This window comes from Manduca sexta, chromosome 12 (assembly GCF_014839805.1).
Source record: "Manduca sexta isolate Smith_Timp_Sample1 chromosome 12, JHU_Msex_v1.0, whole genome shotgun sequence".
NCBI classification, from domain to species: Eukaryota; Metazoa; Arthropoda; class Insecta; order Lepidoptera; family Sphingidae; genus Manduca; species Manduca sexta.
In genome coordinates, this window is record NC_051126.1 from 3,264,046 (window position 1) to 3,280,466 (window position 16,421).

A 16,421-nucleotide genomic window follows, 5' to 3' on the forward strand; every position below is an offset into this window, starting at 1 on the left:
GAGTTAAAATTTTCGTTCAAAGAACGTAAAAAGTGAAACACCTATAAAAAAAATATTCAAACTAAATAACATGTTGGTAGTAAATTCATTAAAATCAAATTATACCGAAAGGAATATCAAACAATTTGTTTGAAAAATCAATACAAGACCATCGCGTATATCGGACGTATGTAAAATGGTAACCAACCTTGCGGGTGGCCGCCTATAGGAGTGTGGCTCATGGCGCACAGGCCCTTCTCCCACCCGCGCGCTGCATGGCGTGACACCACCTTCGAAAAAAAAGATAATTAAATTTCAACAACCATGAGAAACTCCAATGGCGGCAATCTGGGAGTTTTTATAACTGGCGGTCGTCCAGTGGTCGAAATTCGAGCGTCGGATTTAATATATTTGCAACACATAGATAAATTTCATTTTTTTGCATTCCTTCTCTGTATCAACGTAAAATATATCAAATCTCAAACTCCAATGTGCCTAAAAATGGATAAGTACAAAGTTTTTTCCACATTTATTAATATAAAGATACCAAGTAAGCAGGCGACAGGTTTTTTCGGTTATGCGTACATATCGATCCGCCAAATAAAAAATCAATACGAGCTTTTGGTAAAGGATCACATGAGTATGACAAACGGCGCCTGTTTGCTGTAGATTCCAATAATATACGTCAAGTATATACATGCACGAACAATTCAATGGCGTCAACAAAAAAAAAAATATAATGAAAAATATGCACATGTTATGCGCAGGCCCTAGCGGATTTTCATTGTTCACTCACTCCTTAAATATATTAACATGTTGTTAATAAATTTAAACATCATCAAATAATTATTATCAGAGAATTTTAAATTTGCCAAATATCTTTAATAAGATAATGATTAAAACTTTTGTAAATTAGAACATTTATATCACATCAAATAATATAACACACAAAACTTGTAAAATAATAAAGAGCATGTTGTAATTTTATTATGGAAACTAATTTTATTAATATGACCATACATCCATTATCATTCTTCTACTTATACTGCTTGACACTGCTCTTGTGTAGCTTCTGTTTCCTTGATGATACATGTTTAAAGTTTTAATAACATATCAACACACAACATGAATAAAAATGCTTCACCGTCCCTAGTTATTATAACACACTCCGGCTGCGCAACTAGAAAGAACCAAGCCACCGTAAAAAATCAATATGGCAAACAATAAGGATCATATCCCAGTACTATATTTGATTTGTGTAAGTCAGAGAAGGAAAGCAAACAAAAAATGAGATGGCGTACCAAAGTCAAGAGTCTCCAGCATCGATCGGCGTTGGCTACCAAACACCATACCAAACTAAATACCCCTTATAATTCATGTTATGAGACCATTCATAATTCCAACTTAATATAACAATTCCATAGTTTGGCATATCATATTTCAAAAACATCCCGTAATAAGAAAAAAGTAACACTTTGTGCGTAGCACAAGAAGGAAAAAAAATTATAAAGCATTTATACCAGTCAATAAAGGATAGAATAAAGCGGAGATTATAATAAGAACATGTCAAAACAAATCAATATCATAACTATATGGCTCAGTAAGCAAGTTATGAAAAAAAAAACATAATAGAGGGATGAAAAAATATTGTAAAGACCTTACCATATTCATTGTGTTAACACAAATAATGCACTATTCAGTAACTACACTTAATAGAATTATGTTTTGATTATAATAATATGATATTAATATAATATTATGTGGGAAAAAAATATTTCACATTAAAGAAACACACAACCGAGCTACGTTACGGCAGCGATCGGAGTGAAAGCTCTGTCGGATGCTGTATGTGCAACACAATGGGGTACGGTTGAATCTTGAGCCACAGCTATTGTTGAGATCTCTGTACTTTTGATAGGGTATATTTTTAATATAAAATCAATAACAGGCTGTACAATAACAGTTTTAACAAGGCAATATACACAATAAAAGTAAAATAAATTTTATAAACTTAATAAAAGTTGAATCAAGATTTTGATTAATATAAGATTTGATTAATATATCAAGACAGGGAAACCAAGTTGATTGTTACCAACAATCATTAATATGTATTACGATATTTAGGTAGGGCTTATGGTCTATGACCACATGGTTTTTTTTTCTCTGAAACTCAAGTAACTGTTTTCAGTTTATGGTAACACACACACACGCTTGACATAATATTACAGGTCGTCACATTATGGCACATTCGACATATTTTCATTGATGATGTCGAGCGTAAACACAGGAAACAACATGTAAACAAAGACGCGACTCACGCCACCGACGCCGCGGCAACAATCGCCCGCGTCCAAACCTCCAAACATCCACTCAAAACCGACCAACTAGCGTCGTAAACTAATAGCATACCATCACGACCAATATCCGAGGCTATAAACACAATTTATTGCCGAGATCCCATGTCTAAACCCATAAACCATGTATTTATAGAACGATAATGTGTGAAAATGCTAATAAAACTTGGAACACTCACTTATTACAGTTATACAGAAGCCAGTTCAGCAACAGAACGTGGTACATTAATTAAAAACTTTCTTCGAAATAAATATTTTATTAGCTTGGGTCCGATTTGTGTACAACACTGGATTTGACGTTTGTTTGACAGATGGCCGTATCGCCATAACAGCAGATCAGATGTGTATTACCGCCATCTGTTCGGGACGCTTGGAACTTCAATGTCATTCAACAAGAGCCAAACTCATTTGCATATTACTACATCTCGCCGCTAGAGTGCAGCATAAGTATCGCACGGAGACTTACTGAGACTAGGTAACATTTTAGCGGGAAAAATAAAAATAAACATAATAAAAATGAATAACTACCTGTATAGCAGCTTAATGCCGCTGCATTTTTATATTTCGTATCACTCTTTGTATCCGTAGTATCTGCAACAATAAAACATTTTTTTAGTTTTCGGCCACAAAAAATCACTATAAAAAAATATTAAAAAGCAACACGGTAATTATTTTTTTACCCCGGTACCGTAGTTGTATTGTGTACAGGATGTGACCATCACTCTCTAGGTCCCGGGTTCGATTCCCAGATCGGGCTAAGGGAAATTGGTTTTTTTCTACTTGGTATCAGTCCGGAGCAGTGCCTTGAATTAATGCCCGATATAGCGACAGGCTCGCCCCCTATCACATCATGGGACACAACACATACAGCGAAAAGTGGATGGCCTAGAGGTTCTACCTTTTCCTACCCCTTTGGGAATAAAAACGAGTGTATGATGTGTGTATAATATTTTTACTAATAAAACACTTTCAATACTTAAATCCTATGACACAAGAAATGATGATATCAAAGTGCATATCGGAGATTTTCTTACGGATTTCAGGAAATAGGTACTTCGGTACCTATATCAGAACAGAGTCGTTTTTCGTACAATATTTTTTCTCAAAATCAAATGTATGTACAACGGACATTTAAAATTCGTTTTTTATTTCTCAAGCTTTATATCTGTTTTCAAATTCATATACCTAGTCTTGCCATAAATATTGTAATAAAGAAAAAAGAAAATTGTTAACTGCAAATAACATTTATTACTTTTACAGTGTGTCAGTTTAATACATAAATATAAAACAATTAAAAATATAAAAAGCTTATTCGAAGTGGTCTCCATTGGCTGCAATACAGTCCTTTAAACGATGAGGCCAGTTATCAATAGAAGCACGCACTCTTTCCATGGGAAAATTCTTCACTTCCAATCGTATAGATTGTTTTAGGGACTCCAAATTATCATGGCGTTTAGAGCAAGCTGTACTCTCTAAAACTGACCACAAATCATAATCCAGCGGATTAAGATCGGGACTAGACGACGGCCAGTCTTCAGCTCTGATGAAGTCCGAAACGTTCGATTCCAACCAAGACTGCGTGGACCGAGCTTTATGACCCGGCGCCGAGTCTTGCTGGAAGGACCATACTTGGTTATTGAACATGGTGATGTTAAGGGGCTTAACTACCTTCTCAAGAATGGTATCTTGATACACTTGTGCCGATGTTTTGATACCTTTTTCACAAAAATATGGCTCAGTCACTCCTTCATAGCTAACACCCCACCAAACCATCACTGAAGTCGGATAATGTCCACGTTGCACTCTGTCGACTAATTGGGAAGCTTCCTTAGAGCTTTGAGCATAAATACGGTCATTTTGTTTGTTAAAATGTTGCTCAATTGTAAAAATTTTCTCATCCGTAAACAAAATTTTTCTGTGACCTCCCTTTGCGTACCGCTTCAGTAGTTGTTTCGATTTTACCACCCTATTCTTCTTTAAATTATCAGTTAAGAAATGGCCAGTGCGTCTCTTATAGGCTGCAAGTCCTAAGTCATCTTTTAAAATACGCGACATGGTTCTAGGTGCTATCTTCATTTCCCGAGATAAAATCTTTTGCTTTCGGACAGGATTTCTTCGAATTCTTTCCCTTACTGCTTTGACCACCTTTTTCGTACGAACACTACGTGGACGGCCAGATCTTTTCTGTCACAAACAGAGGAGGTCTCATTGTACCTATTAATAGCCCGGTACACAAACATTTTACTAATACCAAGTGTATGGAGAGTTTTAAAAATTGCATTTGGCTCCATACCTACTTTGTGTAATGCTATCACAGCGATTCGGTTCTCTTTATCACCCCACACCATTTTAATATCGCAAAATATTTTACAATGTATTGGCGCCAAAATGAGAAAACACAATGAACAATCGTATAAAAATGACAGATTCGAAATTCAAATGTAATATTTTTTTATAATTAAGTGTAACAGTATTTATGGCCAGACTAAGTAGTACATCTATAATAAGTGGATATCGTGAGAGCAAATTACCATAATTGAAACCGACAGGTTTTAAGTACTAAAATTATAATCATGTGGATGTGTCTGAATCATCCCGTCGTAGCTTTGCCGCCTGTACTCCATAGTATATAAATTTTTATCTTTAAATATCATTGTGCCGATATAAATCTAATCCATCTTTTTAAAACCTTTGACAATGTAAACATTTATTTCAATATTAGAAGCGATATCACATTCGCGATCTGTCGTATTGTTTTTTTACATCGCCACTATAAATACCAAATCAATTAAAGACAAACGCGCGCACAATAAAACGTCAATAGCTCACAAATCCTTTCATCGGTTCTCGTGTCATGGTTCAAACGAAATGCGCGCCTATGTACAACGGGCCCGTAATAAGACATTCACCTTTTGAAGGCGAATTAATTTGAGGATTCCAACTCGATTTACAGATGAAATGAATGGATAGATATCAAAGCATCATCCCTCAGCCGAGTGTTGCGTCGATATTTGATTTCGCCGAGTTACAGACAAGCGGCCGAATTGAATTTGTCAAAGTGTTGTGTTGTATTGTATTGTAAACGGAATACCTTTGACAAATGACAATGTACGTTGTAATGATATTAATAATGATTCGTAGACGCGAGCGTGTGGAAATAATTGGCGAGGGGTGGCCGTACTTGCTAATATGCAATTATTATATTCTCTACGTGTCTGGCGTGGATTTGAACCACGAACGAGTAGTAGTCATAGTGAGAACAATCGGTTACCCACTTTTCCTCAAATCCCTGAGTGTTCTAATGATTGTTTTACTGCAAAGGCTTTACAATTCCGGGGAACAATTAATGTGCAAGTATTAAAATTAAATAATAAATAATGACTAAATAAAGTTTTGACTAGAAGATACTTCAACGCATTAATTCAGGAATTGCCTAAGTCTGCTGCACGATAAGAAATCATGAAAGGACTCCTCGATAACTATGTTTACGAATGGATGGTAGTGTTCATCGACATGAACATATTGTGCTTACAACTAATTAATTGTAATTTTTAATATGCTTCGTCATTTTAATTAAGTACAATTGCGACTTCATCACAATTCACGTACACAGGGCAGCTACGGAAGGACATTATCAGTATTTCGTATCATTCAAAACATTTATAAACTGGCCCAACAATAACACGAAACAAAAATTAACAGCCTAACAGGGAGTGCGTGCAAATTATATTGATTTCAATGATTCATGATATATTATGAAATCAGGACGTACAGAGCGATTAATTGACAACTTTATCGATAACAAAAATTCGCTACATCATCGCACAATGGCATTGCATTTTTTAAACTGCAAATAACAAACCTACTCTAGAAACGAATTATATCACAGCAAGATCATACGAATGGGTATAATTGGCGTTAATGCACAACGTAAATTATAATGTTTGATGGTGGGCGCTTACCCCCAGGCAAGCAAGTCACACATCAAAATGTTTACAGAGGTAGCTATTTCACTAATGGACATTCACGTGGTTTATAACCTCAATGTCTTTTTTTCACATTAACCAGCATAAAGGCACTGTTGCGTCCTGACAGACATTGTATGCCGTAGTTACTCGGCAATATGAGACACAGAGTGTCCCGGTGGACAACAAATGGTGATAAAACCCGCTATAGTAGCCCACGAGAGTGTGTCGCGTTCCGGGATCAGCCTGTGTATATCCGGTACTAACAGGCCGGCCACTGCCGAGGGGTAATCATCTCTCGTCAGTCGACATTCTATTGGACCCCACTCCACTTACCATCTATTGCAGTGGGGTCACCGCGCACGTAAAAAAAACTCCGTACAATTTCGGGTGATGGTGTTACTATTAATGATAGTTGCGTCGCACCATCAGGCGAGCGACTTGCCCGTGTCACTCAATATTATATGATATAAAATATTGTAATGTATCGAGACAGCTTGGACCCGCGACTGGCGCGTCATTACCCGTGCTGGGTGGCACACCCACTAAGCGACTCTTTGATGTGTACAAACTTTTCATTTTCCCTTTGATTGGTATAATGGAACTACGCGTTGTTATTACACTAATTAAATTTTCGTAAAGTCCGAAGCTCGCATAACGGTCCGGATTTTGGTAGTCGTGTGTTTGTGAGCGGTTACTACGGTTCACATGTTCGTTCGGAACTCGAACGTTTCATTTGATTATTCGAATCTTTATCACTTAAATCGACAATAACGAATTGAAACTTCAACCACTTAATGATGGTGTAGTTATGACCATTTTGAACGCTTTCATGAATTCCCAAATAAAAAGACAAATTGTATTGTTTTTATCCCGTGAACTTCAAATATATTGAAGGCTAATTAAATATAAAAATAAATACACAAAATGTATGACGTTTTATCCTCTTATGTACGTTTTCAAATATAGAATATTTTTTTCTAAACGGTTTTTAATGCCGTTTTCATGGCTGTCGTTATATCACAAACAACTACATATTACCTACACGACGTCTGGGTATATTTAACATGTATAACAATTTTTAATTTCTTTTTGTTATTTGTATTATAAGTACCTTCCTATTAGTTGCAAATTCATATCTTAATGCCAATAAAAGGCTCTTTCTTTCTATCTATCGCTGTATCAGCACATATTAATATATTTTCATAATTGTCTTTGTGATGTTTAACAAACGGAGTCCGAATGAATATTTTTCAGTAACATAATATTATGCAATTTGTATCACATGCATCAAATGGTTTTTACATCACAAAAGAGTATTGCAAAGCCGCTTAACAAAACCGCGATGCAATCAAGGGACACACGGAGGCCGGTACCAAATGTTCGTAACTCGATTACTGACGTCATATCCAGATGGTATTATGAGTTATTCTCTTCCCTTTAGTATTATGAGGCGTCATTATTTTTATGTAATTCCAAAACGGCTTCAAAAATTTGACAAATTTATACAAAAGAATTATGAAATTATAATGATGTATTTACTTCATAATTATCCCATTTTTCACGATCGTAAATATATAAACTGGTTGCCTAACATTACAAACCAAAACGTTTCGATAAAAAAATAATAAATGTAATTTTGTGAATCCAACACAGCCCCGTCATATTGAGCACAATATTCATTAACAGGGACGTAATAATTTTAAACTAGTTTACGAAACGAACACAGGCTCAAAGCGTACTCTATGAAAGCGTATTCAAGTTAAAAGGGAAAATAATGTTGCACGATTGGTTTTACAAGTCTGCGAGATCAAAAGAGAAGCGGGGCCTTCCATTTCGCCGTTTCGACGATTACATTAAAAAAAGGAGGAATAAAAAGAAAAAAAAAACGTAAAAAGTTAATTATGCCTATTAAGTACGACATTCGGAGATAAAGAATCAAAGAGCCAACGGTCCTTTTAATCTGTGTAAATCTTAAAGGGTCTTGGGAAAAAATGTTTTTTTTTTCTCTAACGAAACAGTACAAATACAAAGCAGGTACAGAACGATTTCACTTTAATGTTTTAGTGTCGACAATAAACAAATATATTGGCCAGTAAATAAATATTGTGTTCGGAACAATTTAAAAGAAAATCAGCCGGCTGCGGTAGGCTAGGCCCTCGTTTGTATTAAAAATATTATCTAGCAAAACATTGCATCTTCTTTTCGGCATTATTTTACATATTGCCAAGTCTTGCGGAATTCCAGCCACGAGCCATGATCCTTCAAGTCATGCGTTACTTTGAGTCAAGAAGCTCGCAAACTTGTTAACACAGTAAAGTATTCCCGCGCTGTCGGTCACTCGGCGAGGCGGCTTTGATCGCTTCCCACCACATACCTTTGACACGCTAATCAATCGGTACCAGCGATAGGAAAATGTATTAAAGTGGGGAAGGGTGCAATAGTTCCGAGGTAAACAATTTGCGAACGGGTCGCGGTGCGGGGGTGCGGCGGCGCGCAAAGCCGCGCGGGGAGTGATGCTCGGCGCACATCAAAGCGGGCCGAGACAAAGCTCTGAGGAGCCTTTTAACTTTATTTAGCGGAGTGGTAAGTTTAGCCGGTCGCGAATCGCGCAGGTTAAAGAGTAACACACTCACTTTGAGCCTGGCCCGTGAGGGGGCGCGGGCGGGCAGGGCTGGCGACTGACGACCGACCACCGATATACAAACGCAGACTGTGTTCGCTCCGATTTTAACTGTAACTATGAATTCCCAGTCTTCAACAGCCTCTTCGCGCCTCTCTAGATCCATTATCAATAAAATTGCTGCCGGCCAATGTAACTATAAATATACTTATTACATACATAGTAAATATGTTACATACATTTATTATATTCCCGAAAACAATTTTAATAACAAAATAAACACATTTTATTATGATTATAATTTGACATCACCAAATTTCTAAAGAAATTGTAATAATTTTACGACAAAATCTCACACGTTGCGTATGCGCAATGTTTTCGATGCATGTTGTTAATTTTACAGCAGTTAGTCAGAGTGTGGCGACGTGATTCAACCGACAACGAGAGATATACAACGATGCGTAAATTACACCGAGACGTGTAGACAAAACGGTTTGAAATGATGAAAAAAAATAATGCCGTGTACAAGTAATCGACAGAGATAACAAAAGTCCAACTTCATTGTCGCAACGGCAGAAATATTCTTCTTGAAAATTTAATTATGAATTGGTTTACAAAAGACATGCTGATTACACTATCTATTTCTATCGCTCTCCAAAAAGGTCATGACATAGATAATCTCGAAGTTGTTTGTCTTATAAGTTACAGTCTCAAACGCAAGAAAATAAAATATATATCTGTAACGACTCATTATTAAAGGCAACGTTGAAAATTACAACATAATTTTTCACGATCACTGTTATTTTTTTATTTTTTTTTTCAAAATAGGAACGTTATTTAAATAGCATATATTGACAGTTATAAGGTTTTTTGGTAATTCACCGCTAAGGTTAAAACCTCTTGAAACAAGCTAGACATACATTAGTAAGACTAAATGATAAAGTTTATGAAGATGCTTTAACTTCTTTAAGGCGATACCTCAAGGTCCATTTTCATACATTTTGTTTCGGCTTTAATCTGGGTAACTAAACAAGTATTGGCAAGTAAAGAATTTAAATTCACGTCTAGTTAGTGATTAGTTCTCGCAGTTGAAGAAAAATGTAAAAATAATTAATAATCATGGATATTTCGGCCTTTAAAATTTCGTCATATTAAATTTTAAAGGCCGAAATATCCCTTAACTAGACGTGAATTTAAATTCTTTACTTCCAATTAAAATAATGTCTTAAACAATTTATATTATAGACATTGTTAAATGTTAATATCCATCACATACCTAATAGGCCAAAGTTAACCGCACAACTAGACAAGTAACGTTTAACGAAAACATTCAAAACACGAAACGTAATGCAATTAAAACGTAATAAACCAGTAGTGTCACCATTCGGCAACCCTAGCGCGTGGTGGGGGCATCAAAGGCGCCGCTAATGCCGCCCGCACCGCGCGACGGCGGCGCTTTGTCGGCGCCCTTTGAGCAGCGGACGATACCAACGGCGGAGCGAGCGGAGAGAGCGGAGCTTTCCACAATAAAACCATCGACTGTCCAGCGTCCGAGCGAGGTGCCAAATACTTGATGATTGTCAACTAAATGTTGTGAACGCGGTGTACACTAATTAACGCATCGAATTTTGAAAGTGTTAATTTGATTATATCTTACCGGTATGAAGGTTTAGATAAAAAAAAACATCGCCATGCGTGAGAATATATTTTTTCATGTAGCAATCTTCATCAAAAATAATAAAAAAAGATCTAATCAATTTTGTGTATTTTCTTTAATTGCTCGTTATTTTTAATTTATTTTATGAAGAGGTAAAGTTTCTGAGTTTCCGAGTTTATTTGTAAAGAACAATCTAAAGCTACTCAACAAATTGTAAAAAAAAATGATACAAAACTGTGATGTCTCTAAATGCATTGTTTAATTTGTGCGTTCTCATCTAATTATTAGATAATTTTCAAAATTATCATATAGTACAATTAATTATACAATGTCTGAGAATATTGGTCTTGATAAGAAGAGTGTTTAATGAAGGCACATTTATTTCATATCAATCCGTCAAATCGTAACTCGCGCATTGCTTCTTCTAACCTTTTCGAAGTGACGTATAAATACATGTGTGCATGCGTATATGTATACTTCTAGGTAATCCGAGAATTTGCACTTTCATGTTAAGCAATTGGTGCGATTAGTTTTTAATCATTTAGAATGTATAGTGTAATTAGCGTTTGTTTGTAGTGCGGCGTATTTATGTTTATAGGGCCCTTTCCGGCACCTATATTAAAAATATGTTATTATTTTGTATTTTCAGACATTAGACATAATGTTTATTATAGAAGGAAATTATTAAATACTATATTATACTGATTTTAAGGTAGCACGAAGATACCAAATGAAACTTAAAGAATAGAATAATGTTCGTTGATTAATGAAATTGATAATCTGAGTAATTTATGAACACAATAAACTGCTACTCTCTTTGACGAATTAGGTATTTGTTAGCGGAAATTACATTTACAAAGTTATCTTTTGAGAATAAACAAATGTACTACTTAGGTGTCCTTAGACCGTGATTATAATTTTAATAAGTAATTACTAATGTTGTTCTAGTTTAAAAGGAATATATTATTTCGTGGTTTATTTGTTATCGGTAAGTACGTATCATTCTTTAATGCTATGAACGTTTGAAGTCGCATTACCTACGCATATTAATAATGCTTGATTTTAAAGTTAAGACTAATCTGCATGTAGTTTTTTATTTTGTGTTAAACTGACCTATACCATACACAGCGTATTATGTGTTAACTGTAGCACATATGTTATTCGTCGGGTTCCGTTTTGATATATTTCATCTTTCATCACTGTTTAAATTGTTTTAGTAATGGTTCTGTTCTATTGTAGTCTGTAAGACCTGTGTTTTTAAGCCAATCGTCTGCTATCAAAGTACACGGAAGAAAAAATAATATACACACTCACACGCCTTTAATCCCCGAGGGGGTAGACAGAGGCGCAACTTGTGCAGCCACTTTCCGCCGTGCGTATCCCGCCACATGATGAGATAACTGATAGGAGGCGAGTCTATCGCCTATTGTGTTTGTTTATGTTCCGACTGTGACTAATAAATCGTCTTTCTTTCCTTTTTTCTATAGCCATATGGGATACAAATTCCAGTGTCCAAGCCCGACCCGGGGATCGAACCCGAGACCTCAGCACTGCAGAGGCACTGTAATACATTACCGAGGCAGATATATCATTTCTCCCAAACACACCTATGATTTTAGATCTGTCAATTTCATCAAATGCAATAGAGACGATGGAAAATCATGTAGATTTCAGCGAAACATTGAAAACTTTTTCCATGCCGCCAACTTATTATCCATTTTAAACAGCCTGACAACGGTTAATAAATCTCATCGTTAAATGTCGAACGCTCTCCGTGGAAATCCCCGCAAACGCCTACCTTGATTACCATAAGCCTTCACAAAGAGCCGCGGAGCGCCCTTTGACGAATTAGCACCGCCAACATTAACCATGTTGTACTTGTACGAGTGTATACGAGTGCGAGCGGATACGCGGCTGAAACTTTCCTTATTTATATTACTAAACTTATTTACGTTGAATATTTTAGTATGTAGTTTGATTTATATATATAAATCATATATTTGTATAAGTAGATATGTTTAAATGTCTTTCGAAGAACTATCGCGCGGGACACAGGTTTAAGTGTTTTTGTTTTATCGTCTTATCGGTCTCGTCGCCACTCATTGAGAAGCGTAAAATGTACTTGAATCTAAACCATGAAAGAAAGAATCACTTACAATATAAATAAATGAGCGAGTTCTGAGGTAACAAACATACAAAAAAAAAAAAAAAAATAAAAAAAAAAATTCACGTCTAATTGATAACCTCCTCCTTTTTATTGAAGTCGGTTAAGAATAATAAAAAATGGCTGGTCGCGGCTGTTACCGGTAGGTAACCACACAGCAAAACATTATGTGGTGCAAACCACACCACAACACTGATTACCAGTAGTAGTTTCATGTGTTCCAACTTGCTAGGTTCGATTCTCAGATCGACCAACAGAACTGTATCAGTATTCCGATGTAACCTGTGCGAAATGTAGAAGCAATAGTTGGTATCTCCGCGTAACCATGCCGGCATAAAGACGTGAATTTATGTTTGTTTCGGATTTAGTCTAAGTTGGATTTACAGTTCTCAACTCGAGAGTATCCTGGTTTAACGAATAGGACACTGTATATAGGATACTATATTTCTGATTGAGTAACCTAGATATTTAAAGTATAAGGCTAGCTTGCACACCGACTTGTTAAGTATGTTTACCGCTCAACAAATTAGTGTAATAGTGGTAGGTCTCTCGTATGTGAGAGTCCGCCTGGGTAGGTACCATCGCAATGTCTATTTCTGCCGTCAAGCAGCAGTATTTAGTCACTGTTGTGTTCCGGTTTGAAGGACATCTTAAGTCTCAGGATGGCGAGTGAAGTGGAATACCAAACAATACATTGTAATTCAAGGTGTTGGATGGTGTTTTTTCTGTTTATGGGTTGTCATATCGCTTACCATCAGGCAAACGGCAAGCTCGTCTCATCATTCCAAACAATAAAAAATAAAAAAAAAAACTTGATCTGTCTTTGTCATCCGTTAGGAGGTGATTGATAAAAATATATTTAGAGTTAATTACATTTAGTGAGTTGTTGTGTAAGCTAGTCTAAATATAAAAACTTCAGTAATTCACATTTTAAGTTAATTTGTCAATCAATCAATCGTTTATTCAATAAATAGACCTTTGCTGGCACTCATACACGTCATTTGTACATAGTTATATTGATAAGAAACAAAATGTCTGCAATATAATTTTTATATCTCTAACGTATAAGAACTACAAAAAAAACGCTGTAGCCCGATGGCAGTCGTGAAATATTGGCTTTTCTTGTGGTACTTGTGTTTGAGCGATCGCGCTATTTTCAATAACTAACTATTTTTTTTTAGTTCTTTAACTAAACCATTTTTTTTTAGTTCTTTAGTAGAAAGCTACTTTTAAGTATAAGGCTTCTTTTTACTGCGGATTCTTTTCACACGGGCAGACCCGCAGTCAATATCTAGTATATTATATTAATAATTGTACCTGTTGAAATGAATGCTTTCGCCTTTTTATTTGCGTTATGTGTTACACGTGGAGGGGCGGTTTGGTTGTAACATTCAACTGTATATTGTCAGTGACAACTCGCTGACGTCTAGCGACGGATGTGTGCGGTTGCGCGTTCATAAATATATGCACCGATAAAGTCTCTCTTTATATATTTATTTATTTCCATTTCACACAACTTGTATGGGATTAAAAGTCATAGGAATTAAGACCGACTGGTTTAGTAGATTGACTAATCTCCCGTAGTGAGGTCATAAAAAAATAGAGCAGTAGTGTACGGATGTGGCGGCCGAAAATTCTAATTAGCCATGTCGAGAATCTAGATATTCTTATCTTTTCTATTTCATCCATTTTTCTAAAGAAAAGACTTCCTTATTTCATATTTACTTTCCTAAGTTTCCTATCATACTCAACACGCCATGTTCAAAAATAGTAAATAGTAGGTACTTAATACAATTACCGCGGTGTATTGCGCGCGTACAACCGAATCATCTTCACGGTGACATCATTAGCGGTAGGCAGGCGGGCTCTAATGAGACGCCTATACCGTTTTGTGTACGTACCGTGCATACGTAAACTTAATTTCCTTACTTAATTACAAACAACATTGTTAATCGAATGTAACACGAATACACTTCGACGACACGACGTGCGCGACGTGCATCAGTTATAGGGCCGTGTTCAAAATAAATTATTTTATTCTTACTTCAGTTATATATATAAAAAAAATGTTATATCTCTACTTAACTTTATTTTTTAAGAAGCTTCGAATTATATAGGACGTTTTATTTAAGACAGATAAAACAGGTGTTCTATATAAAGTGACGATAGTATAATAATCCTATTGTTTAAGAAAACTGAATAAAACATATTGACCATTATTATCCAACGATACCAACACCGCCCACATAATATCTTTTTGGAAAAGGTCAATTTCACATCAACCGGATATTTACACTTCAACTGACATTCGGAATTCAAGATTCCATATTCGAATAACGAAAAATTTCAAAATTCGAACTAAATCACCCGACCGTTGCGATCCGCGTGCGACGGATGCTGCGGCCGCCCGACCGATACATCCCGCACGCATCTTGACCACAACCGTCGGGAATTCTATTTCGAAAGAATACCGTTCGACCGGCAAATATTTGGCACAACATCGGTATTCGATATGCACACCGGAATTCATACTATTGCGGGCCATTATAATTCGTTTTACGACATCGCGTAAGACATAACAATGAGGTTATAATTGGATCAAACATTTGTTATTTTAATGTTTGCTCTTTTAAATGTTTTTTTTTTTATAGAGTGTGTACATTTGTTTCATGAGCTTAAACTATTATTACGTCTAATCTCATTGAAAAGAATGTTCAAGATCGGACGAAGTTAAAGCTTCGAAGCAAGATAACGGTCCAGGATGGCATTCTTATTAAAACGGGATATCTCAACCAGTTAGGAAAAGACCCCATGTATTTAATGTATATAATGTGTCGACTCCGAAATAAAACTAATTACCAAAATTATACAAAACTTTGTATAAATTTTGTAAATTACAATTATAAAATTTCTTTTATAAATTTCGTAAATATTGTGACATTTCGGACGACCAAGACCGCAGTCCCCACCATGACCATGAAAGCTTCATTGTCTTCGAAACGACGGAAGAAAATTATAATAAAAAAACCGCTTTAACATCCGAAAAATAATTAATTTCATTTTCAAACATTCGCGTAAGCATAAGAAATCAATATGTTGACGCTACAACAATATTATACAATTAACTTAATAGTAGTAAGTACCCAGGATTGTAGTCCATTTAACCGATATACGTAGACTCTTGTAGGATATTATTAATCAAGCATCTACCACACACAGAAAACACGTACCAACAACAACAACTATTATGTTTATAGCTTCTTAATGAATTATTATTTTTTAAAGGCCAGGTCAAAAGTACCCTGAACTGGTTGTAATGAATGAAAAGAGAGAAGTATGTCAGAATCGTGTAAAGTGGCAATCCATAGTCAACACCTACCCCCTACCTACCTAGCCTATGGAATAGAGGCGTGATTCTATGTATGTATTTATTTTTTTAAAAAACTATACAGGTACTTTTGCTTTTGTTTGCGAGTTCGCTCGCGTGATATTCGCTGGCTATAGATAATGAACCGTCGTGCCGCTATCAGGTAAGTTACTAACTCGTCTTCTGATTTAATGTTTTATAAACTTTAAAAGCATGCCAGTACATGGCAGCATTGTGAAAAGTCTACTCGTCCTCCCGATTCGGAAACTGATCCCGCACGTGGCTCGTTATACTTTCAAGTGACAGCCAACC

The 16,421-nt window shown here is 35.9% G+C and overlaps 1 protein-coding gene across 3 annotated transcripts in view; it reads right to left on the reverse strand.

Annotated features, from left to right (window-relative positions):
* The window catches only part of LOC115444835 (axin), a 102,144-nt gene that overhangs the window by 12,228 nt on the left and 73,495 nt on the right, over positions 1-16,421 (reverse strand). For 2 of the 3 annotated variants that reach the window (XM_037437748.1, XM_037437749.1), the window contains exons 3-4: positions 2,862-2,924; positions 188-269 (exon numbers count right to left, since the gene is read on the reverse strand). In XM_037437748.1, the coding sequence (XP_037293645.1) occupies positions 188-221 (34 nt within the window). In that variant the 5' untranslated portion in view covers positions 222-269; positions 2,862-2,924. Of the gene's footprint in view, positions 1-187; positions 270-2,512; positions 2,647-2,861; positions 2,925-16,421 lie in introns of those variants that run through there. The other variant, XM_037437750.1, reaches the window with a different exon arrangement.